We start from the raw sequence: 27,650 nt of genomic DNA on the forward strand, positions 1-27,650 counted from the left end.
CCGCGGCTGATCTGCGGCTCTGTTGCGTCTAGGCTTGGTCTCAGCAGCACCGCTTGTGGCACAGTTGCTTCGGCCGACTTAGGTTGAGATGATGATATTGGCGTGCTTATGCTGGAGAGATCATCGATCTCGTCCTCTATGATGGGTTCAGTGTCTTTGAGATGCTGTTGAATCTCCCTCACCCATTCCTTCACCTTTTCTATGGCCTCTAATTGTTGGTTCGGATGCGGGTATTCCCCTATCTTAGCGCTTCTCTTTTCGGCAGTCTTAGGGGCTGAAGTCTCTGCCTCCGCGTTCGAGACTTTATTTCCCGTGGGTAGAGTCGTAGCACTCTCGGTCTTTAGTGCAACCTTAGCTTCCGATCTCTTCTTTTTCCGCCTGCGGCTTTTCTTTCCTATCGAGGTTGCGTCAAGATTGCTAGGTCCTGGCAAAGAGATGCCGGCCTGCTTCGTTTGGGCTTGGGTCATAACTCGCAAGGGAATAGGTGTGGCCTCCCCATCGGGGTTTTCGATACCAAACAGCCCCAATGGGACGGATGGCAAATTGGCTGAGCTAGAGGACGGCTTCCGCTTTGGGCAGTCTATGAAAAGATGGGTGATTCTGCACTCTACGTATGTCGAGGGATACACTATCCTAAACACTAATGACTACGCATTTATAGTTTGTATTTCAATGAATGTTTCCTTTCCCGTCTCCTCAAAGGGAGATTATACATATATCGGCATTAAATGCCATATATCACAGACACAAGGGCATCCCACCAGCTGATTGTCATGGCCCTACCGCAGCTCTCATATATCCTGGGGATTGGCCCCTCGATGCGTTGCTTCCACACATAGACACATTCGGAATAAACTTCCCTCTCAGTCCCAATATATTTAACGTTCCAGGAATGCACTTATCCTCACTTATTCGTCTCCTTTGACCCACCGTCTAGACCTACAGCTAGGTTGCTCACTCTCTCTATGTGGGTTAAGTCCTAAAGAAACCAAGTGCTATGCATCCAAGAGCTTGTAATTGATTCCATTTAACGATGCTTGACGCAAATGTGTATATGATTAAGTTTTCAAACAATTGGAAAAATTTGGTCAGCCTTGTCCCTGTTTTGCTGGTCTTTTCTAGGGTAGCATGATGAGACATGACCGGGGTGTCCGCAAGTCCAACAAGTGATTGGATCCTATGGCTGCCCTCCTAGGCCTCTACCCCGTCCTCGTCCTAACGTCATCACCGCCATGGGTCGTTAATCCATGAGGACCGCGTTGCCCTTGTCGTCATGCGAGACGTAAGGGTATATGTAGGTCTTTTCATCATTCGGCTCCTCCACGTAGTATACTAGAGCGTCGCTCGGTGGGTGGGTCACATAAGGACCAGGCGGTCTAGGAATGCCTGTAGGATTTATGTCCATTCTAGGGACAGCTGGTTTTATATCGTTAGGCGTGGGTAGAGTCAATGGGGCTCCCCTTCCGAAGAATGGCTGCGGCTTGTTAGCTAGATAAGACTGGCCGTAGGGTTGCAAGTATGGAAGTCTTCTTGGTAGTCTGCAATGTGTGATATCATGGCCAAACCTACCGCAGTTAGCACAAGCTCTTGACCTAGGGTCTTGACACTCGGCCAGCAAGTGGTTTCCGCCACAGTACACGCATTGGACGTGCGGGCGCATTGGTCGTCTCAACATGTCTTGTAGCTTGGCTAATTCCATCTTGACCTCAACCAAGCCTTGGTCTGTCTCGGTGGCCTTCCCCTTGTCTTGGAATGATGGGATTGACCACTCCCTAGATGCTGATGTTCTCTTCGAGCTTTGCGGGTTGGTCTCTTTTAGTTTTGAGCTCCTAGAGCTCCGCTGTTTCAGCTGGTCATCGACTCTGATGGCTTGCTCAAACACTTGAGCCACCACGTCCCGCTACAAGCTTGAATTGTCTGCCAATGCCTTATATAACTCCTCATCTCTAATTCTGCTGATGAATACAGTCGAAACTGCTCTGTCAGTCGGTCGCTCGCCTAGAGGGATTCTCTTAAAGAGACTCCTCACATGGGTTACGTAGTCGCGGATGTCCTCCTTCTCTTTCTGCTTAACGTTCATCAAGCGTACTAGTAGGTTATCGGAGTATCCGGGCTCAGCGAACCTCTTGACGAAGAGATCCTTGAGATTATTGAAGTTGGCTCGTTCCACGGCATCCAAGCTTATATACCACGTTCTACCCTTGTCGCCTAAGCAAAGCCCGAATGCTTGTGAACGTTGAGTCTGGTCGTTGAGTCCGTTGGCTTCGCAGACTTGCTCAAACTGCTCAACAAAGCTGTATGGATCATCGTGCGGTTGGTACTTATCGAGTTGCTTAGCAACATTGGGTATTTTGGTCTGGCTCTTTGAGCCTTGGTTTGCTCCTAATCCTGCGAGCAGAGACGTCGCTAGTGTGGTGGCACTCTGCTCCAGTGCGGTGTTATCGAGTAGCCGTTTCATGAGGAGCTTGCTCAATGTCAGGTCTCCTTTTAGCGCTCTCTCATGGTCTGTTCGATTTCGGCCAGCCAAGTTCAACACTCGCTGCACCTTATGCAGCTCCATGCTTTGCCTTTGGCTCCTAGCCTGTTGGTCCCTATTATAATCAGCTATGCCCTGCAATGCCTTGCGGGCTAGCTTTCTCTCCTCCTCTAGGTCTGCAATGATTGCGTCTGCTGTCCTGCCGCGGTGCTCGTACCGGGCGTGCGCGTTGTAACTGCTCACCATCTGCTGTATAGCATCTGGGAATACACTCAAATCGAGCTCCTCATTAGACCGATGGTCTGAGCTTTCTTCCATCATGGTTGAATTCTTGCACCCCACTACGCTGTCGATCAGGCTGAATAGTCTTGACAGATCCTCGCCGTTGGTGCTCCTTGCTTGGTCCTACCCTGCGCTTCAATTGTTTGTCTACGTCTTGGGTCCTCTCCTATTGGTGGGTTCCTTGAGTGATTTATCTGAGTGAGTTCCTTTGATTATTGAATACAAACCTCAATTTATGGTCAGTCGGTGAGTGTGTCGTTTCTCGTGCACTTGTGCCTAATCAGGCTTTCAGCTTTCTTAAGTGTACTTCAAGTGCAGCAGTCCATGCAAGTGTAGCAACCAATTCCCCAGCGTCCTACACACTATCGCTCGTTTCGGGCCTGATAGGCTTGTAGGTCCATTTTCTGGCCGTTTAGTCAGGGTTTAGGGTTTCCTTGTATGTTGCCTTGTTCGCTTCCGGTCGATTAGGTTTTACGGTTCAACGGCTCGCGTCCAAGTCCTTGGGTCCCTCAACTGTCCACTGCTAGCCGCTAAGCGGCTGTGTACTACAATTTCTCTTATCACGTGTGCCAGAATCAAGTTCCGAGCGCCTGAAGGGTTTCGACAAGTTGTGCTAATGTGTATTTGTTGGGTCAGGTCAAATTTTTGACAGATTTGACAAAAAGTTGCAGGGTCCGAATTGGTCCGAAATGCTTTGCAATTGCAGGGCCCGAATAGGTCACTCGGACGGGCCGAGGCACGGGGTCGAGGGCCGAATTTTCGGATTTGACTCGGACGATTTTTTATTTGGACGGGCCGAATGGTGGGTTCGGACAGGGAAATTCGGACGGGCTGAATGGTGCTTGGCCGAGGGCCGAATTTAAGACTCGGACGGGTCGCTTGGACGGGCCGAGGCCGGATGTGCCATGTGGCAAAGAGCTTTGACTCGGACAGCCGAGTGGGTTGACTCGGACAGTTGCCTCGGACGGTCCGAGGGCCAACTAGGGTTTGGCCAAGTGGGCCGAGTGACAAGGGCCGAGGGCCGATTCTGGGACTCGGCCCAGGAGAGACCACTCGGACGGGCCGAACGCGGCGCACGTAACCCGCGCAAATGCAATTTCGATCGTTTCACCCAATGTAGGCCGGCGCCATGGTGATGCACTTCCAGATCCTATCTAGGGAAGTAGAGAGAGGTTTGTATACCTGAACGGGCCGGTAAGTGCGTCGGTGATGCGATCGAATCAACACGGGCTGGGGATCTCTATCTCTCTCTCTCTCTCTCTCTCTCACTGAAATGGCACAAATGAGCTCTCTTTTGGCCTCCTGGCTCTTATATGCCTTCCCAAATGTGGCGTTGACACCCCCAATCACTCATTTGCCGATCTTAGACCTCATTAGCGAGCATTTTGCACGATTTTTTTTTCCCTTGTTTTACCCTGTTTTGAAACAGTAAACCCTACCCTTTTCTGGTTCGATTTCCTAACGCTAACCTACGCTAAATGCAACGAAGATCGAAGGCAAAAAACTGAAATAGATTCTCCATGCTTTCCAATCATCAAACAACCAAAATATCCCAAAATACTTACTTGTTTTGAAGATTAAAAACACCCAACTTCCTACCTATCTCAAGCTCCGTTTCAAGGATGAGTACCCTACTTCGATGCTCGATGTGAGGCGCGCAAGTGCTCAAGCTTGAATCCATTGGTCTCGGCAACGGAACCAAAATGTGGGAGCTTTCGCTCAATCGCCAAGACCCACGGACCGCTTATTGTTTCAAGCGTTCCAAGTGAGCTTTAATGGCTATCTCTCACCTAGCCGATGCGCCGTCGATCCTACGAGTGTAGTGAGCTTACCTTGATGCTCGATCGAGTACCCTCCTCTCTCTTGCACTGGGTAGCTCCACGATTCTTGATGCTCACTCAAGCATTCTCAAGCCTCCTCCATCTCCAAGCTCTATCCTCCATAGCCGCGCGCGCAAGAGAAGAGAAGAGAATAGAAGAGAAGAAGAGAAGAGGAGATGGTGAAGAGCTTCACCCTCTTGATCCCTCACTCCCACACACTCACTCCCTCACACTCTCATACTCCCTCTCTCAAGAGCACACACAAGCAAGAAGGAGAGAAGAAGAGAGGAAGAAGAAGACTCTTTTTGCCACACACCAAAAAATGAGCTTCTCATTCACTTTTCAACTTTATATACAAAGCCCTAAATCCTTTTTGGGCGGTCATCCCCTTTTCCCTCTTTTGCATGGCCGGTTGTAGCCTAGGCCCTTTTTCCCATTTCCCACCATTCTAATTTATCCTATTCTCAACTAATGCGTACACTTTGCACAGGAGCGAGCCTGGCACTCTTTTACAAAGATTCGGGGGCGCTCCCACATTTTAATGGTACACCTTTTTTCTCTTTTGTTGTCTCGGGTCGACACTGAGGCTTTCTGAGGGTCGTGCCCGAACATTTAAAATTTTCAGGGACTGGTTACTGGTCAAGGTGCCTTTTTCTGCTTTTATCCTGCGCCTTTTTTGCTATTTCCATTTTTTTCCATTTTCCGCTCCTCTGTGCTCCGGGAAACACCGTAACACGTACCCTAAGTATAAGTACATTCTTTTATTCTTTGTGTGTACTACACTGGTACACACCCAACTTGAGTCTCCACTCTCTCTGCACTCTCTATTGCTGAACACTTCTCATTTTCTCTACGCACACCACCTGCGCACTCCCACTCCCCTTCATTGTCAACATGGAGGATAGAAGGATGGAGACTAGAGTCCACCATCTCACATTTGATTGGAGTTCACCATCTCACATCGACAACGTTTTGGGCTTATAAAGGGGAGACTATGTGTAGGAGCTTTTCTAAGTCCCTCTAATTGCTGTTGGAGATCAGATTTGCAGTCCTAGGGATCAATTTGCTGCCAATGCCTTCCAAGCATGCGGGAGGCAAAAATGCTTAGGAGAGGATGGTCCATTGAAGGCCTTCTTTTCCACCTTCTGGGAGAAGGTGAAAGATCCCATGTTGGTTGCATTTGAGGAGACTTTCATCACGAGATCGATGTTGATATAAACTTCCTCCTCTCCAAAGAGGGGAAAAAGGGGGGGCTGGGGTGGTGATGGGAGCTCAATCAGTACCAACCCATCAACTTTTCGTGAATGGCTTAAAAGGCCTTGGCAAAGATGATTAGCTATCCACTATGGCCTCTACTCCAATATCATTCATGATACCCGAATAGGTTTTGTCCAGCATCAGAGTATCTTGGACAAAATATTTGCATTTCTCAAGCCCATTAAGTGGGCATAGGTCAAAGAAGAAATTGACAAGCTTTTGAGGGTTGGGTTCATCAAACTAGTTAATGATGTCATTTGGTTATCACTTATAGTGGTGGTGCCCAAGAAAAATGGAAAGATCAAAGTTTGTGTAGATTACAGGAAATTAAATGTAGCTACCATTACCGATTCATATCTGATTCCTTTACCGACTCTCTCCTTTTGATGATGTGGCAGACTATGAAATGTATAGGTTTCTGGATGGGTTTTCAAGATACAAACAAATTAGGATGCATGCGGAAGATATGGATAAGACAACCTTCATCACTCAGTGGGGAACATATGTTAGCACAATCGTGAACTTTGGACTGAAGAATGGACCTCCTGAGTTTTAGATAGCTGCCCATTAGACATTTGAGCCATATCTAATAACTTTTATGAGGGTAACTTATTGATGATTTTTGTGTTTTTGGAAGCAGGAGAGAGCATTTAAAACATCTCAGGTTATGATTTGAGAGATACAAAAGATTTGGAATGTTCTTGAATCCCTTTAAGTCAGTGTTTGTAGCAAAAAGGTGTGCGCTTTTAGGCCACATCTTGTCTGAAGAAGACATGAGCATAGCTCCAAGAAAGATTGCAGCTGTTCAGAAAGCTAAGGCTCTAGCCAATGTGCAGGAAGTTATGAGGTTTGTGGGGCAAGTGAAGTGGCATAGTAGGTATTTAAGGTACCTGTTACATATTTGTTCTCCTCTTACAACTTTAACTAAGAAAGAGATGGGGTTTATTTGGAGGGAAGATTAGGAGAGAGCCTTCTATATTCTCAAGAAGATGTTAGTTTTAGCTCCAATATTGCAACCTCCAACATGGTATTTACCTTTCCATGTCTTTGTTGATGCTTCTAACCTAGCTGTGGGAGCTTACTTATGCAAGATAAGGTACCCGGCTGGTATAGACTAATTTATTATGCAAGCAAGAGATTGAGTGCTACTGAAAGAAATTATTCAATAACTGAAAGAGAAGCACTTGGAATGGTTTATTCGGTGCAGAAATTCAGGCATTATTTACTAAGCAATCAGATGATATTCCATGTGGATCATCAGGAACTCTTATTCCTGATTAATAAAACTCAATTGACAAGTAGATTGGCAAGATGGATGTTGTTGTGACAGGAGTTTGACTTCAAGGTTATCCATACTCCAAGGAAAGAACATACTATAGCTGATTATTTGAGCAGGTTGGAGTAGCTCACCCTATGCTTCCACGAAGGGGGTCATCTACATGGTTCCCTGGTACAGTGGTTTCACAGTGGAGGCATTCGCACTCCACAATAGGTTCCTTAGACATCCGGTCACCCTACTCTTTCCTCCCAAAGGTACGGGTGGTAGCAAAAGAGACAAAGAATATACCACAGTTCGTGGAGATTGAGGTAGGCGGACACTCTTTAAGGCAGCAGGCTATTGTGACTAGGCAGCCAAGGTAGTGCGTGCGTTGCCATTACTTTGGGCATCAAGCAGCAGATTGCACGTGCTTCGGAGCCAAGGCGGCTTCGCCGACAGTCCCATAGGTGGACGTGGACTGTTTTACATGGGTCCAGAGACGACAGAGAGAGAGACGACCGGGGGGGGGGAGGGGGGGGGGCGCTACCACAGGAGTTTTTTCGTAGTGGTCCGTGGTCTTACCTGAGAGTTGCGGAGCGCAGAGAGTTCCCACTACCTCTGGAGGTGGGAATCTTCGTGGTATGCAAGTCAGGGAGCAGCAAGGTCCATCTACTAGCACCACCGGATGGACCAAACTTTGCTTTCTTCCTGCAGATCTCTCATACAGGAGACTGATGATGACATAGATAGAGGAGGTGAAGAGTCAGGTGCCAGATCACATCTCCCAGTGGATGGGAGGAGGAGGACTAGCACTCTTCTTCTAGTAGTGGCTAGGTTGCATGATGGACATAAACTGGTGGGCCGGGGCTGAGGTCCCACATCTGAGCATTATCTTTCGAGTCCCTCCATAATGGAGAGCTCTGATGGATGTGATCGAGCGGCCCTTGGCATAGGCGGCCCGTTTCTATCAGTGTACAAAGTCACACCTCTCAGCCTAGCTGATAGATGCCTTGGTGGTATCACTAGGTGTATCTATCACCCCCACGATCCAGCCGAGGGCTACCATGGGGGAATGGAGTTCACCGTCTAGGCTTGCAACAAAGTGTATTTGCATGTCCCATAGCTCTTCTTCTTTGTCAGCAGCTTCCACACCGAATAGATGCTTGTTCAGTCAGCCACAGGTTTCCCTATGAGTTTACATCTTGCATGAATGTGAACAGCCTTCTCTACAATGGGGCATGTGGTTCTAGAAAGTTGATTGTTTAGCAAGAGCTGCAGCAACCTGCCCTCGCCGGACGGATCGACATCCTACTTTTACAGGAGCACAAGCTTACTCTCACCCAAGCCCAACGGGTAGGGAAGGTACTCCTAGGCAGTTCACACACTTATTGGGAGCACGCTATTGGTGCACACGGCAGAAGTGGAGGCGTATGCACCTCTATTGGCCCAAGCCTCACCGCCTGTGTATGGGACCACGGGACGATTGTGGCAAGGAGGGTTCTATGGATCAGATTGGATATTGGAGACTCATGCCTTGGATTCCTCAATGTCTATGCCCCTACTAAGATTAGGGCACGTAGCAGGTTCTGGGTGGAGATCACAAGTAGGACTCCCAGAGGTGGACTTTTGGATTATTGGAGGAGACTTCAATAATCTGGAGGCCTTAGAGGACTAGCAGGGTAGAGGTAGAAACTACCAGGGCATGGCTAGGGAGGAGCAGGAGGCATGGGAGGTCTTCCTACTGGCAATAGGAGCACGCGATGCTTGGAGAGACCCTGCTTTCCATAGGAGGGAGATGTCGCTGGACTTCTCTTGGGGATACAAGCGGCTAGGCGGAGTTTTGCTGGAGAGGTTGGACAGGCTTTATGTGGGAGAGTAGGGATGCTCTTGCGGAGGCCAGGTAGAGCAGTTGGCAGACAAAACTTTGTCTAATCACTGCTCGGTTCTTCTGACACTCGATGCCCTAGCCTCTGCCCCATACACATGATCCTATCGGATCCCTGACTCAATCTACAGGAGGGAGAAGATGAAGAGACAGATTGAGGAGATTTGGACTAGGGAGTGGGGCAGGAGGGACTGGATCGCAAAGGACACGAGGCAGCCCTACAAGCCAGGCAACAGAGCTGGGAGGAAAAGAGAGCACTTAGGCAGAACCTATCAGCTACGTAGAGATTCCTATAGGAGACACCAGGGAATCCCATCCTCCACGTACAAGAGGTGCGCGCACGAGAAGCCCTCGCTGGCCTAGAGGATAGGCGCTCACAATTCTCATTCCGCCCCTTTGTGGCCTTTTGGGCGCGAAAGGGGGAAAAGATGCGCAAGGAGTTTTTCCAGGTGCATTAGCCCTGCACCTCAGGAGACTAGATACGCAGCCTTCGGGGTCAGTATGGGAGGATTCGCTCTAGCCCAGATGAGGTGATGGAGATGGCCACTAACAATATAGACGCCTTTTCGGGGTCAGTATGGGAGGATTCGCTCTAGCCCAAATGAGGTGATGGAGATGGCCATTGACAATATAGACGCCTTTTCTAGTAGGAGACAGCCTCAGCCAGAGGATAGGGATGTAGATAGCAGGTCTGGGATCACATCCCGTCCCTCGTCAAAGAGCAGATGGGATGCTCCCTTCTAGACTCCTTCACAGAGAAGGAACTAGAGGAGGCTTTCCATGCACAAGTTGGGTAGAAATGCCCGAGAGACATAGTTACCTGGAACGGGGAACGGGAACGGGAGCGGGACCCCCTGGAACGGGGGGAACGTCCAAGGTGGGGGAACGGGAACGGGGGGGAACGGCACATATCTTAAGTGCCCCAAATATGCCCTGCATGATCAAGTTGCCCCAAAGAATGTCCCTCTAATTGCCCCAATACCCCTCAATGCTCCAAATTGACCCAAATGTCCCAAAATTGACTCGATTACCCCCACTGCTCCAAATTGCTCATGAATTGTCCCAATTATTCTAGTTTCCCTTGAAATTAGACAATATAAATGGATAATTACCTTGGAATTGAGAATAGGCTGAAATTTGATTGTGATTTGCAAGAGTTCATAATGCATCAAATTTGAGCTTTGCATGGACTCCCAATTGGCTTGTGGGTTGTCTTGACACTCTAAATATGAGAGAGAGAGAGAGAGAGAGAGAGAGAGAGAGAGAGAGAGAGAGAGAGAGAGATTAGTGTGTGCACATTAGGCAATGGAGATAGGTGAACATGTAGTAGGAGTGTGATATAAGCAAAAAAAAAAAAACGTGGAAAAATGTAAATTTTTGGTCAACAAGCTTGGAATGGCCGTTCCAAACAGGGAACGGCCCCAGGGAACAGCAGGGAACGGTAGGGAATGGCCCAGGGAACGTTCCCTGGCCGTTTCACCTCCTCCAAGGATCTGGAACGCGTTAAACCGTTCCTATAGGCTGGAACGGCCGTTCCCTGTTTCTATGCCGAGAGAGGATGGCCTTCCCAAGGCCGCCTTCACTACCTACCGGGAGGTGGTGAAGGATCCCCTACTGCTGACCTTCTGGGAGATTTTTAGCTGAGGACGGATACCAGGGAGTCTATCGGCAGGTCTTATCACAGTCTCCTCCCTAAAGGGGGAGACCGGTTGGAGCTATCATTGTGGAGACCGATCACCTTGTTGTCAGTGGCCTATAAGGCACTGGCCAAGATGATTGGTAGGCGACTCCGCCTTATGCTTCCAGACATCATTCATGACACATAGATAGGCTTTGTCTAGGATAGGAGCATCCTAGACAATGTCTTCTCCTTCTTTGATGCGACAGAGTGGGCTCAGTACAGTGGTTAGGGATTGGCGGTACTACTCTTGGATTTCGAGAAAGCCTACGACAGGGTTGACTAGGACTTCTTAGAGGGCACCATGGTGAGGTTGCGCTTCCCCCAGGTATGGATCCGCAGGGTCTCCGCACTTTACAGATCGGCTACCAGCAGGGTTCTCATAGGTGGTAGGTGAGGGGAGGAGCTTTGGCTGGAGAGATCGGTCCGATAGGGCTGCCCTCTGGCCCCGTATCTGTTTCTACTCTTTGCAGAAGCGATATCTTACTTCCTCAGGTCACATGTGAGCGGGTTACATGGCCTTGGACTTCCGGTGAGAGAGGAGACAGAGTTGTTAGACTTAGAGTATGCAAATGATACAACACTCTACATAGAGGACGATGGGTTGATGCTGGAGAGAGTGAGACTAGCTCTCGAGGTGTTTTGCACTGCAGCGGGAGCAAAAATCAATTGGCGAAAGTCGGTTGGTTTCCTTACGGACCCGGACTCTAGCACGGAGTGGGGCGTCCACTTGGGGTTTAGATGGGTGTGTAGAGGGCACACCGTCGTCCGTTACCTAGGGTTCCAAGTGGGACTCCACATCACTCCTGCCCAACAGTTTGTTCCAATCCTTGACTCTACTCGGCGGAAGCTGACCTATTGGAGTATTGCTCGCCTTTTCCTAGCGGGCCAAGCCATGGTGGTTAACTAGGTCCTCCTAGCAACGGCTTGGTACATTGCCTCGTGTTGGTGCTTTTCCTCATCCTGCGTAGTTCAACTTCGTCGCCTAGTGCGGAATTTTCTCTGGGCCAGGTCAGATGGTTCTAGGGACTCCCGGGCCAAGGTGGCGTGGGCGACTATCATCCGGCATCGGTCAAAGGCAGGGCTTGGGATCATAGACCCAGAGTATCAAAGTATGGCCCTTTTGGGCAAGCTAGTAGTCCGCGGGCTCACACCAGGAGGGCAAACATGAAAGGTACTATTGCAAGAGGGTTTCCAGAAGTGTAGACCAAGGCTTGGCAGTGATTGGAGACCATCTTTGAGATGGATCTTTACGAGAGCCTAGATCACGCCCCCCAGATCCTCTCTCCTCCGTAGCCTACCTCGTGTGTGGCAGGGCCTATGTAAGGCCCTAATTCAGAGCCCCCTAGGTTGCCAGGAGGAGATAGACCGCCAGCCAGTGATCTGAAACCCTCGGGTCAAAGATGGAGAGGGGGTACAGATTGGTGAGCGCCCCCACATCCAGTGGATTGGTTGGGAGGCCAGCCCAGCTCGTACCATTAGGACATGGTGGGAGGTGTACAGGATGGTGGACCAGGTGTTGCAGCAGGCATTAGGTTGCTAGCGAGGAGTTGAGTTGACGAGAAGGGAGATTGATACTGCAATACCTCAGGAGTGCCTTGACCCCCCGATACGAGAGCCGGTAGAGCTTGGCGAGGTATGGGCCACTAGGTTTTCACCAATAGGTATCCCACTACAAGTAGCAAGTAGAGTGGGCGGCACCCCACATGGGACTTTCTTCACCTTGCAAGAGGGGGGGGTGTCTAGTCCTTGACAGAGGGCAGCAGGATGAGGGGATAGTTGTCCTTCCATGGAGGAGGATTCGGGTGGTTGGGTGGCATCTTTGGATATCGGAGAGCAGGCCACTCATTGAGCTGGAGTAGAACCCTAGAGAGTGGCTATGGCCGGCCACTACGGTCGCCAAGAAGCCACCGAGGTTCTTAGAGTACACAGCTAGTATTGGCACACATGTACTGATGCAGGACATGGATTGGGCCTCTTTGCGTAGCAGGTACTAGGCGGAGCACAGCATTACGGACGCTTTCTGGTGGATTTTCTAGCGCCGCCTATGGGACGGCTGGAGACCGAGGAGGATATCGTATTTCTTGTGGCTGCTGGCACATGGAGGCTTGGTGGTGGGGAGTTGGTTAGCCCAAACGCAGAAGGATGGAGGTTGTAAACGTTGCCCACAACAGTCTTTGGAAACTCCAAAGCTTTGCCTTTGGTCATGTGAGGAGGCGCAGCTCGTGTGGAGAGGAGCATGCCGCATTCTCCACCGTATAGCACCTAGCCTTGGATGTATCTCATGGGGAGCTTTCTACTGGCAGCCAGGCAGCCACGGCCGTCACCTTTTGTACGAGACTGGGATGCAGGACATGATCTTCATCATTGAGGTTGGATCGTGCGCAATGGTCGGCTTGGAGGCTCTACCCATCCGCTAGGTAGTGGAGCCCACAGCAGACTGCTCTGAGGCATGGGAGATCATAGAGACTCTTACTGGATGGCACATCTGGAGGGCACGGTGTTAGGAGGTTTTTGGCAAGGAGAGACTTTCAGTACAAGTGACTTTGGCAAAGCTTTGGACCTCCATCATCCACTCCCTCCGCGGCTAATGGGATCAGGTGTGGGGTGAGTCTCGAGCTTGTCAGGAGCTCTGTTTTCACTTCATGCGCACTTGGGGTGGCCAAGACCTATTCTTCATGATGCAGGCAGGCAGCCCCAAATGGCGATACATCCCTCCTCCATGGCTTCTTGCCCCCATCCCCCCTAGACCGCCTTGAGAGGCTTGTATACTTGATATATCTGTGACTCAGCATCAGCTCTAGCTAGTCTGTTGAGCATGAGTACTTCTTTGTATTCAAGGTTTTTTCTGAAGTAATATAAATAGCTACACCTTATTTTCCAAAGAAAAAAAAAAGTTCTAACATCCATGTGATCAAGTTCAAGATCCATAGATGCTACAATAGTAAACAATACCCAGAGTGGTCATTTTGACAATAGGTGAAAAAACTTCTTGAAAGTCAATCCCCTCTTTCTGTGTATAACTCTTAGCCATAAGCGTGGCTTTGTATTTGGGTTTGCCATCCATACACTTGATTTTATAGACCCATTTTTTAGAAATAACTTTCATTTCTTTGGGCAATGGAACCAAATCCCAAGTATCATTTTGATACAAAGATTTCATTTCTTCCTGCATAGCTAGCTCCCACTTTTTCTTTAACTCACATGATAATGCCTCTTTATATGTGAGAGGCTCACCCTCATTTGTGAGTAAACTGTAGTCCAAAGAGGGATCAAACCTCTGTATAGGTCTCTTGATATGTGTAGATCTTCTCACCCAATGATCTATGCTATTAGGTAATGGATCCACATCCAAAGGAATGTCAATGACTTCATTATTTGGCTACTAAACTGCATTTCCAGGCTGCTGTAATACATTTTCAGACTGTTGTAATTCACTTACAACATGCTGATTTTGTTGCCCAAGCTGATTTCCAACATCCCTTTGCTGCCCATTTTCATCTGGCTCAATAATGATATGCTGATTATCAAAACCAACATCAAGTGGAGTTGAATTTGTAGTGGTGGACTGATGGCAGTTTAATGGCTGATCATACTGAAATTTCACTTTCTTTTTGTCTAAATCACTAGATGTGGTATTTTTGAGCAGCTTTGACTCATTAAATACCACATCTCAGCTGCCTGGAACCCAAACTCTATAACCCATTTCCCCTTTATCTCCATAACCCATAAAGTTGCCTCTGTGGGATTTCATGTCAAGTTTGGTTCTGCTAACAGGTACATATACATAGCATTTGCAGCCAAAGACCCTTAAGTGGTCATATGAAGTAGGTTTGCCAGACAAAACCTCTTCAGGGATGCTACTTTCAAGTGTATGATGTGGAGCTTAGTTGCAAATGTACACTACAGTTTTAAGTGCCTCTCCCCAAAATGATTGCGGAAAATTAGATATGGACAGTTGCACCGAATCTTCTCACATGAAGTGTGATTCATTTGCTCAACCACACCATTAGATGACAGATTATAAGGGACTGTAAACTCTTGTTTAATCCCATTTACATCACAAAACTTATGGAATTCTTTACATATATACTCTCCTCCATTGTTGTTCTTATGCATTTTAATTTTAAATCCTTTTGAGTACTAACAAATGCATAAAACCTTTTAAAGGTATCCAATGCCTCACTTTTTTGTTTAAGCAAGTAAACCCATAATCTAGAATGGTCATAAAATCAAAGACACAAAATAACGGAAACCACTATGAGTTTTTATTGGCATGGTACATACATCAGAATGGACTAAATCTAAAATACATGCCTTCTTAGAGGCTCCATGAGAGTATGAACTCTTTACATGTTTTCCCAAAACACAGTCATCACAAAGGTCAAGCTTTGAGTTTTCACATCAACTCTTCCAAGTGAAGAAAGTGCTTGTAAACCCTTTTGGCTCATGTGTCTAAGACACTTGTGCCATAACTTCCATGTGTGACTATAGTTCTGCAAATTGTAACAAACTTTCCAAGAAGTGCCTTGCAGTGAAGATAATATAGAGTTATTTTTTTACCGCCTCTAGTGATTAGCATGGATCCTTTTTGTATCTTCCACATTCCACCACCTAAGGTAGTGAAGTAACCCTTGCTATGTAACTATCCAATAGAAAGCAAGCTCTTCTTAATGCGAGGTACATACCTAATATCATGAAGATTCTATTCTTGGCCATTTTCAAGAGCCAAGTGTATGGTGCCTACTTCTTTAATATCACATGTATGGTTATTCCCTAGGTAAACTTTCCCAAGGTTACCTACTGCATAAGAAGAAAAATACTCCAAAGATGGAGTTACATGAAATGAAGCACCATTGTCAACAATCCACGATTGTAACAAACCATCATGAGCAGATAACAAGGCATCTATCACATCCCTTTTAGTGATATACATGTCTACTACTGTCATAGTATGTGGATCCGAAGATGCAACCAGCAAATCAGCATCTTTATTTTCTTCTATCTTCTTAATAACAACATTAGATACCACATTTTCCTTCTCTGTTTCTTTAGGGATAGAGCTACCATTCTTTTCATTCTTTTTGCCTTTTGCATTAGTATGCTTCTTGTGTTCTTACTCCTTTTTATAGTATTTGCAATCAGGCTTTTTATGCCCTCTACATCCACACTAATAGGAAGTAACATCGTTGTTGTTTTTCCTTGCTTTTGCTGCGATTTTTGTTCTTATTTGTAGCATTTGACCTCTTTTCAATTCGTCCTCTTACATTATAGGCTAATCCACTATTTTCCCTACTTGCCTTGTGTCTAATCTCCTCATTGAGAATAGAATCATGCATACCATAAATGTCAAGTTGGGGTTGTTGCTCAATGACACAACCAATGCTTTCCATGAACCTAGCAAAGTCATGTGTAAGAAGATAGCCTTCATCTTAGAATCAAGAGCTGGCAAGCCTGCATCTTGTAATTGATTCAAAATACTAGCGAAAGCATTTAAATGCTCTAAGGTGGGCTTAGACTCATCAAGCTTCAAGTTGACCAACTTTCACATGAGATGGACTTGATTGATAGGAGTCGTATTCTCATACGTAACCTTGAGTTTCTCCCAAACTGCATATGTAGTGGTGAGTCCCTTGATGTCAACCAAGATATCATTTGCGACTGCCATTTTGACATAAGTGATGGCTTTCTTATTCATTTTAGCCCAATCCTCATTGGGCAACGCAATAGGTTTATGTTCTGCCAAAGCATCATTACAATCCTTCAGAATACCTTGCGTACGATCTTTCCAAAGATCAAAGTCATTGCCGTCAAATTTGTGAATCTCAAAAAGGTTCTTTGTGTCATATGTAGATGCATTGTCAGTCATTTACAGCAATAAAAACTGCAATAAAATGCTGAATACTTTCACCCAATAGCAAGATTGCTGAATATAACAGCAAGTATTCAAACTTGTACTTCCAAAAGTGCCCAAGAAGCAGATATTTTACTGCAATTTTAGTCTTAAGGGCTTATTACAGCATATACATGAACCAAATCTGATACACATGCATAAAAGACAACTCCCACTTCAATAATACATCCCCATAACGCCCAAATGCAATATCCCAAGTGCTGTATGTACCACTGTTTCACTGCAATGAGCATTTATCAATACATGTGCCAAGAGAAGTTTCCCTTTTACAACATTTAATACATCCCAAGTCCAAATTTCTCCCCCTTGGTAGTGAATTTGCTGTAATTTCACTATCAAAGCACAAATTGGCTCAAAATGCATCACCAATGCGAAAAGTCCCAAAAGTTTTGCAAATAAATTTTCCCCAACTGCATTAATACATCATCCCTAGTGTCAAATATGGGAAAATGTTGCAGAAATTTCACAAATTCTGCAAAACCCCTAATTTCGAGGTCCAAATGTGCACAATTTTCAATGAAATTGGCTCAGCTGAGCAAAATTTCACTTGTACTTGAAAAGCCCCAAAAATTCTAGGGCAAATCTGAGCACTATGCTTGCGTGCGGGCCTACTTTAGAAAATAATAAAAAAATTGACAAAAAATGCATGAAATGAGTTGAAAATGTTGTCGCTATCTTGCCAACGCCTCCCGTGACCTATGCTTGCCCGCTGATGGTCACCATCTGGTCATGGCCGCTTGCCGATGGTTGCTTGGTCATGCTTGCATGCCATTGGTCAAACGTTGTTGCCACTTGTAGTCGCACTGACTATCACTTGCCTTTCGCCTGCCGAAGACACTTGTCGTTTGCACACAAGTGACAATGTGTCAGTTTCTTTGTGTGTGCATGCAGAGACTGACCTGTACAGTCCTCGGGAAGCACGCACACTCTTGCTACAGCTTTGATACTAGTTTGAAGGGGAGCGGAAGTGCCCGTGGTGCACGCAGAGAAAATGAACTGTGTTCAGCAGTAGAGTGCAGAGAGAGTGGAGGCTGTAGTGTGTGTACCAGTGTGGTACACACAGAGAATAAAAGAATGTATTTATACTTAGGGTACGGTACACACACACCCACGAGGGTGCAGTCACAGGTACAAGTAAATTTATACACGGGAGTAGCAAAGGGCCTTTACACCCAACAGACGAGCTGATCTTGCTCGGATCTCCTATCTGCAAGGTATGGCCCCTGGGGAGACCTGTAATAGTTGTGGAATGGTGACTCAGTCTCTACAAACCTCCTCCCAACATAGCTGCCCAACCCTCAGGGCCCCCTGTGAATAGATTTTTTTAGACTTACCAATGGCCTGTGCCACCTGATATTAACCAAAATGGACAGACCTAATGTCTCTCACTGACTCTGCATAGGGCTCACAAGCTAAAGATGACTGACTACTAACAGTTTGTACAAGATGTGTGAGCACTAAATACCATGGGATTGTGAGATGGTCCACTTGCTTTGACATAGTTCCACGATGGTGGTGTTATGGAATGTACAGGGGCTTAGGTAGCATGTATTTATCTGGACAAGAGTGGTCGCAGGTAGTAGGCTGTAGTTTGTTGAACCTCTTTATAGTGAGGAGGCACACCAATCAAGCCCTTGCTTTAGCACCCACAATCCTTTGGTGGTGTTAGCATTTTTACATCTGTACAGATCTGTTGTTGGGGATATTGCTTGTACTCAAAGTCAGATTGGTTCTAATGGATAGTTTCTCTCTTGCCTAAACTAAAACAGGGGGTAGGTAGAGAGGAATTGGATGTGGATTAGATACTTGCAAGATCACAATAAATGATGCTGGTGCGGAGGGAGGAAGGATATAGAGAGGATGTTCAAAGGAAAAGACAGGACAAGGGAGCAATCAGGAGGAGGGTGGCTGCAGGCACCTCGGTACCCTGCAAATATCTTAGGTACAGAGAGACTTCATGATTGTTCTAGCCCAAACATAAACACCTATTTTGATAATTAGAGTGAACTAGCTATTCCATGAAGATTCCTTTAATGCAAATTTACCCGTGGGTCAGTCACAGATTTTTAGGGCATGCATCTATTACCCCCTGACACATGGTTTCTCTATCAACTTTCTTTTTGTGGGCTATGTTTGGCATTGTGTTGCTAGATATACTACCTATATTACAGTTAGTGTTCTTTAGAGTTTACAGGATGCTCTATTAGCAAAGAATAACCATTCCCTGAGACTAATTTGTTCAGGACATTTTATAAACAGCAGTTTATTATTAACCACTTTATCTGATTCATTCACATGTTGCCTGCTGCTATTTTGTGAAATCCAGGCTATTACTATTCTGTTACTTGGAGTTTTTCCATTGATTTCATGGCTCAATGGAACAGCTTTGTGGATAGTCCTTGTTTTAGCTGCTGTGCTAAAGAGTTTACTCTCGGTATATTCTCTCTCTCTCTCTCTCTTTTCGTAAATCTCTCTCTCTCTCTCTCTCTCTCTCTCTCTCTCTCTCTCACACACACACACACACACACACACACACATCATGAAGTTTAAATTAATGAATAGAAATATTTATAAATTGCCTTCTAGAGCCAAATCAATCAGACTTAAAGGCAGGTAGAAAACAACACAAGAAGCCAAAAGACTTAAAAAAACCCAAGGCTACAATGACAGGAGAAAGGAATCACAAAGTGAGTACAACCAGGGTGATGCCAATGATATCCATCGATCGAGCAGCCACCTCTCCGAGGTTCAGACCAGCAAAAACCATTCAACTAATTTGCCACAATCATAATCCTTGAGCACTGCCCACATAACCACAAATACCTAAGGCCAATTCAAAGATGAATGCATTGCATGTCTGCTAGATGTGCCAAAGACTGGTTCAACATAGAAAATGAAAGAGATGGGTCTGCTCTAGATGTAAAGTGTCCATGGATGGCATGTTGCCTGGAACCCAAGAATGGATGATAATACACTAATAAGTAACTAAAGTTTATTCAAGGGAAACGAAACCCCTAACCTCTCTCTCTTTCTCTCTCTCTCCCTCTCTCTCTCAGGAAAAAGTAATTTAATGTATAGAAATATTTTACATCAGGCTTCAGGCCAACCAAGCAGAATGGCAACAACTCATATGAAGCCAAAATGCTATCAGAACAACATGACCACGAATACCCAAGGTGGAGTCAAAAATAAAGGCATTACAGGTACATCAAATGTGCCAGAGAGTTGTCCATTTGAGGAACTGGAAAAGGCAGGCATTATCCGAATGCAAAGAAGACAATGAAGGCATCTTTCCCAAGACCCTAAGAACGGATGGGCGTTTGCTACTGACAAGTCGCTGAGGTCCACACAGGGAATAAAGCTCCAAATTTGTCTTGTCAAAGGGCAAGAGATGAAGAGGTGAAGCAATGTTTTATCACAAGTAGTGCAAAAGACACAATGGCCCCGCGAGATCTTGCAGGCATGTAGTACATCCCTAGTAGGAAGACCATCGATAAGCACCCTCCACACAAATACCTTCCCCTGATAAGGAATCTTGGACTAGCATAATTGAAGAAGTCTATCCCACCACTTCTCTCTACTATCATGAGCACGCCAGACTTTATTTTCTTTCTTAGTGACCCATTGCTTGTCCTCTACCATCTTATGGTAGATCTGATTAGCCAATCTTTTCTGAAAATTATCTGGTTTCACAAACGTCCAATCCTGCCATGGTGAAGCAGGCTGAAGAGCAAGCAATGGACTATAACACTAAAGCAAGTCTTGCAGGGTCAACCAAGGCTGGCTACAGCCTCTAGGCACCCGAAATTGCTGGCGTATGCACTGGAAAGAAAAAAGACAGAACTGCCCAGGAATGGTAGAATCCTGTATTGATTGCAGCCCCAATCGAGCCATCCGATTATATTTTTCTCGTTGCAAATCTATGTCTAGCCAATGAAGCAGCCTGGATGTGCCCAACACTTTTGCTTGTAATGAATTAGCCTCCTTTCGGAGATCCTCTCTCTCCCCCTCTCTCTTGTAATGAGTAATGAGTAATTATATGAATCACATGAGAAATACAAGAGTTACGGCAGAGCCTCTCTCTCTCTTTTTTTTTTTTCGTAAAAGGAGCCTCTCTCTCTCTCTCTCTCTCTCTCTCTCTCTCTCATATTGTCTTCACATGTATTGACATTGATATAACTCTCTCTTGCGCAGGTATGTGTGGTGACAGGATCATTCATGCTGCTCAACAACTCTGTGGTAAAATTTTTAAAGAATCTATATGTATTCATTCTGTGTTTGTGAATGTTCTGAAAGAGAAATGTTAGCAGTGCACAGTTGATGAAGATGAAGACACCTCACTAGATGAAAGATGAAGGTTATGTGCTTCCAAATAGGTCTACTAGATTCACACAGCTGGTCTCTACCACCTGTTGATAGGGCCTTCAGCTAAATTTAATTTATTTAAGACTCTAGTACGGTCATCAATTAAAAGCATTGCAAGTTAGTCATGTTCGCTGCCCTGCTTTGAGGATAGTAAGGTGAGCCTTTTTGAGTATTAGCATGTCTTATTGTATATTGCCCTCAGTTGTTTTCAGGTTAGTTCCTCGTGTTTTAGGATTATTGAATTCACATCTTGAGGATTGGTGATGCAGGTTATGGCTCAGCGTGGAGTTGCAAACGGCCTCTCAATGAGCTTTATGTCATTGTTCAAGGCCATAGGCCCTGCTACTGCAGGAACCTTGTAAGTGGGCATAGTTCTTCTGTAAATCCTTTTGCTTCTTTGCTTGGCTTTTAAAATCAATTAGTCCGTTTAAAGCTGTGGAAAGGGATTTTAGATCATATAGAAGCTGTAAGTACTTCAGTAGGGAGCTGGCACTCTTTTGCCTATTTTAGATCATACAGAGACTGTCAATGGCACTGACTGGTTGAGAATCGTGACAGATTTTCATGGGCTCAGGGACGAACAGATGCTTCTTTTCTCCCTGGTGGGTTTAATGAAAATGTGTTACAATTTCGTACTGGATTAGTCAGTATTCAATGGGAATGCAATTGGGCATGACAAACGATTCTTTTTATTCACAGGCATGTGGATGGTGTTTTTCTTTCTCAACTCAGTATGTGTAATCACATTCATGGCGACATTCAAGCCTATATTGCCACAAACTCTCAACCGTCCCCTGCCTGAGGACACACTCAAGAGGAGAGATGAGAAGTTGGAGCGTGCTGAATCATTTGATTTGTGATGGAAGGATGGGTTGCTGCCAACGGAGGTTTCCTTTAGTTAGGGCATGACCACTGGCGTCCTCAAATTGAAGCAAAGAAGACTTATACATGCTATAAGTGCCACTTAAAATTGACCATGCCTATTCATAGAGCTTCAGTATAAATAAAATATAACATTTTTACTTGTACAACACTTTCACTAGCACAAGATAATTAGGAACAAGCAGCTTAGATCTTTTGGCCATTCCATTTGTTTTTTTAGGTGTGGAATGTCCAAGATTATGATGTAGAATAGTGAAATGGAAATTGCTCCAAAAATCTTATTGGTTGAACGACTAGAGCCAACCATCGTAAGTATAATGACATATTTCTCTCGTCTAGACTTGTCACTTTATTTATGTCTTTAATTTACATTGAAGCATGCCTGCACTTGTCCTGCCAACATGCAAGTCTCCCAAGTGGCATTAGTGCTGGAGTAGGGTCTAGTATCTTTGGCTACATGAAAGCATGGTTTAGCTTCCTTTGCAATCATTGGATCAAAAGCATAGGGAAGTGGAAGTTGAAGACATGCCAAGCTTCTCATGGTACAACCGGCTCTCCTACTTAGTTGTCGTAAATCCCATCTTCACTATTTTTGTTCCATGGTAAAATGTATGCTTCCTTGCAAGCATTGCTAGCTGAGGTTACCATAACCCTTCAGCATGTATCAATTGTCAAGACTTTATAGAGTGAGGATTGTTGCTAGCAAAGAAATTTGCAATCACCAATGGAGCAATTTGAAAGTGAAAGTGTAGAGTGAGTTTGCATTTGTGCTTGGGGAAGAGAGGATGTCAATTAGTGAAAACAAGATCTACCAAGAGAGCAAGCAGGAATGCAAAACTTTAATTTCTTAGGTAGCATTCAAGGCATACTCCTAGGATGCTTCAATTCAAGTATTGCCATGTGAAATACTAACATTCTTTTTCTTGGGATAGGTAGTTCAAGGTACGATAATAGTTAGCAACCTACTCATTCGCTTAGGGATAGTCATTTATTGTCAAGAGATCAAAACCTAACATTGATGGTTTGCTTTGTTTTTTGCACAACATAAATTGAAAACAACGCTTTTGGAAACTTTCTAGTCCTAGACAATAAAGCAACCTACCCATTCACTTAGGGATAGTCATTTATCATCAAGAGATCAAAACCTAACATTGATGGTTGCCTTGTTTATTTGCACAGCATAAATTGAAAACAACACTTTTGGAAACTTTCTAGTCCTATACAATAAAGTCAAACATACGAAATAACTCAACCAACTCCTTGTCCCTCTATAAAGGCTAACCTTGAGATTTGAATGCAAATCAATAATTGATGCTATAGAATGTGTGCGCACACACATGCACACACTCTCTCTCTCTCTCTCTCTCTCTCTCTCTCTCTCTCTCTCTCTCATTATTGAATAAGTGAAGTAGAGTATTTACAATGGGACTTTGGCTAGACATTCATGATCAGACATAAGTAGCAAATATCGATACCATGAAGCGCACAAAACAAGAGTTATACTCTCTCTCTCTCTCAATGACGACTAAGAGAGACTCTTTATGAGTAGAGCTTCAATGCACCAATGACTTATGAGGGAGATAGGGGGAACTTGAGAGCATATGTCATCATAGATTCAATTCACATCTGACAAGAGTAGTAAGGAGGCCCCAACATACCCATAGTATGCACTTACACTGGGGATCTTGATCAGTTGAGCTACCTAGATTGGCCAATTTAGACTTTCTAGATGGTGACCCATACGTTTGTGACACATGTATAGGTGGATACATGAGATTATTGCTTATAATAAAAGCCAGGCCCTATATATCTCCATAATATTATTAGTCTTGTCCCATGTACACAACCTCATTACTTATCATTGCATCAACTAGGAATTCTCTTTTATTTACATTCCTTATTTTCTTTAAGACATTTGTATTGCCATGCAAATGATTGTATCTCTTGGTCTCATAGGTCATTTTGGCCTTTTGAAGGCATTATTAGATCATATAATTTTATTTTGTGTGTGCGTCTGTGAAGGATTTTGAATCAAAAAATAGAGGTATCTATAAAGGGTCTTCTTCCCAACCAATCAAACTCAACGATGTAAACAAAACATAGAAGGGAATCTATAAAGCAGGCAAAACTTGGGTGTTGCATATGATTTTCATCCATGACAAAGCCACCTTATGAAAGTGAAGATGTTGGAAGTAGACTCTTGTGTTATAAACACTAGGTCATGGTGTGGCTTCTTTGAGTAGTCACTCACCACATGGCACCCGACCAATGTTGGAACATATATCAATTGTTTGGACATGCTTGAGCATGTACTATTCCCTCTTTACATGTGTTGCTACATTTAAAAGACATGAGCATACTCATTAAATTGAATTATATCCATTATTTCTTTCATGTATGTCTTCCTTAATAATTACCATTATCCTTATAGTGCAAGATATGAACGTGAATTCAACTCATAGAATTGAGCATTGTACATATTGTTAATTCTAGATCCCTTTACATTATAAATATTCACACACATGCACACACACACACACACACACACTCTCTCTCTCTCTCTCTCTCTCTCTCTCTCTCTCTCTTTCTCTCTCTCTCTCTCAAAGAAGCTTAAATTAATACAAGAAAATATTTACATCAGGTTTTTGGGCCAACCAAGCTAGATAACAATAGCACACATGAAGTGAAAAGGCTATTAGAACAAAAAAGGTTATCAAGCATTATTCCATAGAAACAAAAGAAGGGGATCATTGAGAGGGCACAACAAGGTTGGAGTGAATAGTATCCATGCATGGGGCAACCACCTCTCCACTTATGAGCCTAGTTAAAATCATAGAAGAAATTTCTCATAAAGCAAGCCTCACATGTCCCATATGTCCACAAATACCCAAGATTAAGTCAAGGATGAAAGCATTGCGTCCACTAAATGTGCCAAATACTAGTCCATTGCATGAAGTAAAATAGGGAAGTATGATGATGTTGCAACTTGGCCATGGATGGGATCTTGCCTAGGATGCAAGAACGGATAGGCATTCTCTAACTTGTCAACAAGATCCAAACTTTGTAAGACTTTGGAGATAGTCTTAAATCTATCTTATGACTCGGTAAGAAATGAAAAGATGAACAAGGGTCTCATTAGTAGTAGTACAAATATATACGTTTTCAGTTATATATCTTGCAAGCTTTCAAAACATTACCAATGGGCAAGTCCCCCCAATGAGAAGCCTTTAGAGAAAAATGTTTTCTTGATAAGGAAGCATTGACTTCCACAAGTAAAGCAAGTGATTGTGCCAATTAGTTACACTATCACAAATTGACCAAACTTTATTAGCTTTCTCAATTCCATCTCTTATCCTCTACCATTTTGTGGTAGATCTGATTAGCTAACTACTTTAGAAAATTGTGGAGTTTCACAAATGTTGAACCCAATCACGACAATAAGGACTGAGAAGTAAGGAAGGAAGAGTTCCTTTGAAATCGATCCTCCAAGGTTGACAATATTAGCCTATAACCTCTCAGTATTTGGAAGTACTTGCAAACATAGCGAAAAGAATAAACCATTCCATGATTGGAAATAATAGCATCGTAGATAGTCTTCAAGCCCAATGTCACCATCCTATTAAATTTAACCATTTGCTCTTTAAGCCAATCAAGCAACTTGGATGTAGCCAAAACCTCTACTTGCAAAGAATTTGCTTCCTAAATTATGAAATCTAGAGAATACCATACATTAAGGTGAAGAGACTCTTGCCATGATGCAATCAAGTAGGTAAGAAGAAACGACTTTGAAGTTTTAAATGGTTGGGTGGAAATTAGAATATTTCACCATAAGTGCCCATGGGAAATGCTAATATCCTTAATAAAAAACCTAGCAATATTGGTGTAAGGGTGATGTTGAACACACACAGACTGTAAAAGACCAAACCACAAAGCTATCATATGGATTTTAATATTTGACAAGTAGCACCACTCAACCGTTTTGGCGTAGTAACAAGTTTCCAAGAAACCCACACTTAGCCCAGTCTATTCTCTTGCTTTTCTCGAGCACAAACTAGATAGGTTGCACCAACTCTTGCAATGACTTTGTGCCCATGGAAACAAGGGTAAAAACAAGAAATCATATCAATCATCATTGTTTGGGCCACTTTCAATCGCATATGAAAACATCAACCTTGGTACTTCGAACACAAACTCATAGTGAATGCATGAAGACATCAAGTCGAGCAAAGCATGAGGATCACATCCACCCCTATGGGATAACACAAGTGTCAAGTTATCTTGTCAAAGTATATTATTTCTATGCATTGATATGCAAGCCAGAAGCGAGACTAAATAGGCTCCGTATCACCATTGTCCTTTCGAAGTAAATTTTTTGTCGTTAGGAACATAAAGGATAAAATTTTTAATCCGATTCAATACAATGATTTCACCATCAATAGCCAACTTATCTAGTAAGAAGAGTATTCGATGTGTCATCAAAGCAAACAAGGGACTAAGGGGACATCCCTGATGAAGCGAGTGAGAAATAGCAATATCATCAAACACTCCTCCATTAAGCACAATACACATCATTGCATTAATGATGATAGTATCAATAAGAGTGTCATTCGAGGCCCAAAACCCATGGCAAACATTAAATATCAAAGAAAGAACCAACTAGGATGATTAAAAGCCTTTTCAATATCTAGTTGAATCATAACAACTTGCTAGTTAGAGTTTTTTGCATAATAATCTATCCCCAATTGAACATTTTGAATATTGTGTATGTTATTGTGTCCCTTAATAAAACTGTACTATCTCAAGTGAATCAACTATGAGAACTTTTTGTAGTCTATTCATGATGATCTTAGAGAAAATTTTATACAAAGTTTCCACAAACAAAAATGAGCATTCATTACTTTAAAGTTTGAGATAAGGGAATCTTTGGTAACAAACAAAGCATTGCAATCTTTCAATCTGAGGGTATGCGACTTGATCACGATACTTGGTGACAAAGATGGGCCAATGGATCCTTAAGCTAGTCAATATACATTTAGAACAATTCATCAAGCAAGCCATGCCAACCATGGCATTTTTTGTAGGGCAAATGGAACACCTCCTCCTTGACCTCCTCCACAATAATATCTACCTCAATAGAATCCATCCATTTAGGCTTCATCTAGTCATGCACCAAGCCCACAACATAATTGTAGGCAATGAGAAACATATCAATAAGAATTTGTTATGGACCCAACAAAGATTTATAATACTTAAGGCACATCTGCATTATAGAGCATGGCTCAATGAAACCACAACATCCCACATATCCAATAAGCATACAATATTCTCATGTGCATATTTTACGAAGACCAATATTAAAGTGATAAGTTTGAAAGTTGCTATCATGTAAGGTATCTAAACGGTACATCGATTTAGATTTTTCATATTATAGTGTTTATACTCTACATTTTAACCATTCTAAGTAGGTGCTCAACTCATTAGTCGAGTCCCGAGCTTACTACAAGGTGATAAATTATTCCAACAAGGATTGCAAATGCTATAATTTAGTGCTATATGCAAATGTTTGGCAAACCCCATAGGCTCTAAATAAAGCACATGCTATTCTAAAAGATTGTTCATGCTTCCAACCCCTTAGATAGAACCTGTCCAACAAAACAAAGCTATCAAATGTAGCATGTGTCTTGACAATTGGTCACGCAATATAAAAGACAAATTAAATCTCAAGGGTAAACATCTAAGCTAAGCATGGAAGGCATCCATTGACTAATAAATCATTTCCAAGTTTAGAGAATAGTGCTCTGAAAGAACATGAAGCAATCTCCCCCGAGAATCA

General features: G+C 44.0%; 1 protein-coding gene across 1 annotated transcript in view; it reads left to right on the forward strand.

Annotated features, from left to right (window-relative positions):
* LOC148012182 (protein ZINC INDUCED FACILITATOR-LIKE 1-like) overlaps window positions 1–22,179 on the forward strand; it is a 132,011-nt gene extending 109,832 nt beyond the window's left edge. The window contains exons 13-17 of the mRNA XM_087668749.1: window positions 18,897–19,004; window positions 20,765–20,809; window positions 21,205–21,293; window positions 21,494–21,537; window positions 21,635–22,179. Of these exons, the coding sequence (XP_087524875.1) occupies window positions 18,897–19,004; window positions 20,765–20,809; window positions 21,205–21,293; window positions 21,494–21,537; window positions 21,635–21,795 (447 nt within the window). The 3' untranslated portion in view covers window positions 21,796–22,179. The remainder of the gene's footprint in view (window positions 1–18,896; window positions 19,005–20,764; window positions 20,810–21,204; window positions 21,294–21,493; window positions 21,538–21,634) is intronic.
* The last annotated feature ends 5,471 nt before the right edge of the window (window positions 22,180–27,650 follow it).

This window comes from Lygodium microphyllum, chromosome 27 (assembly GCF_053477565.2).
Source record: "Lygodium microphyllum isolate KBCC chromosome 27, Lygodium_microphyllum_v1.1.10, whole genome shotgun sequence".
In the NCBI taxonomy this organism is placed as follows: Eukaryota; Viridiplantae; Streptophyta; class Polypodiopsida; order Schizaeales; family Lygodiaceae; genus Lygodium; species Lygodium microphyllum.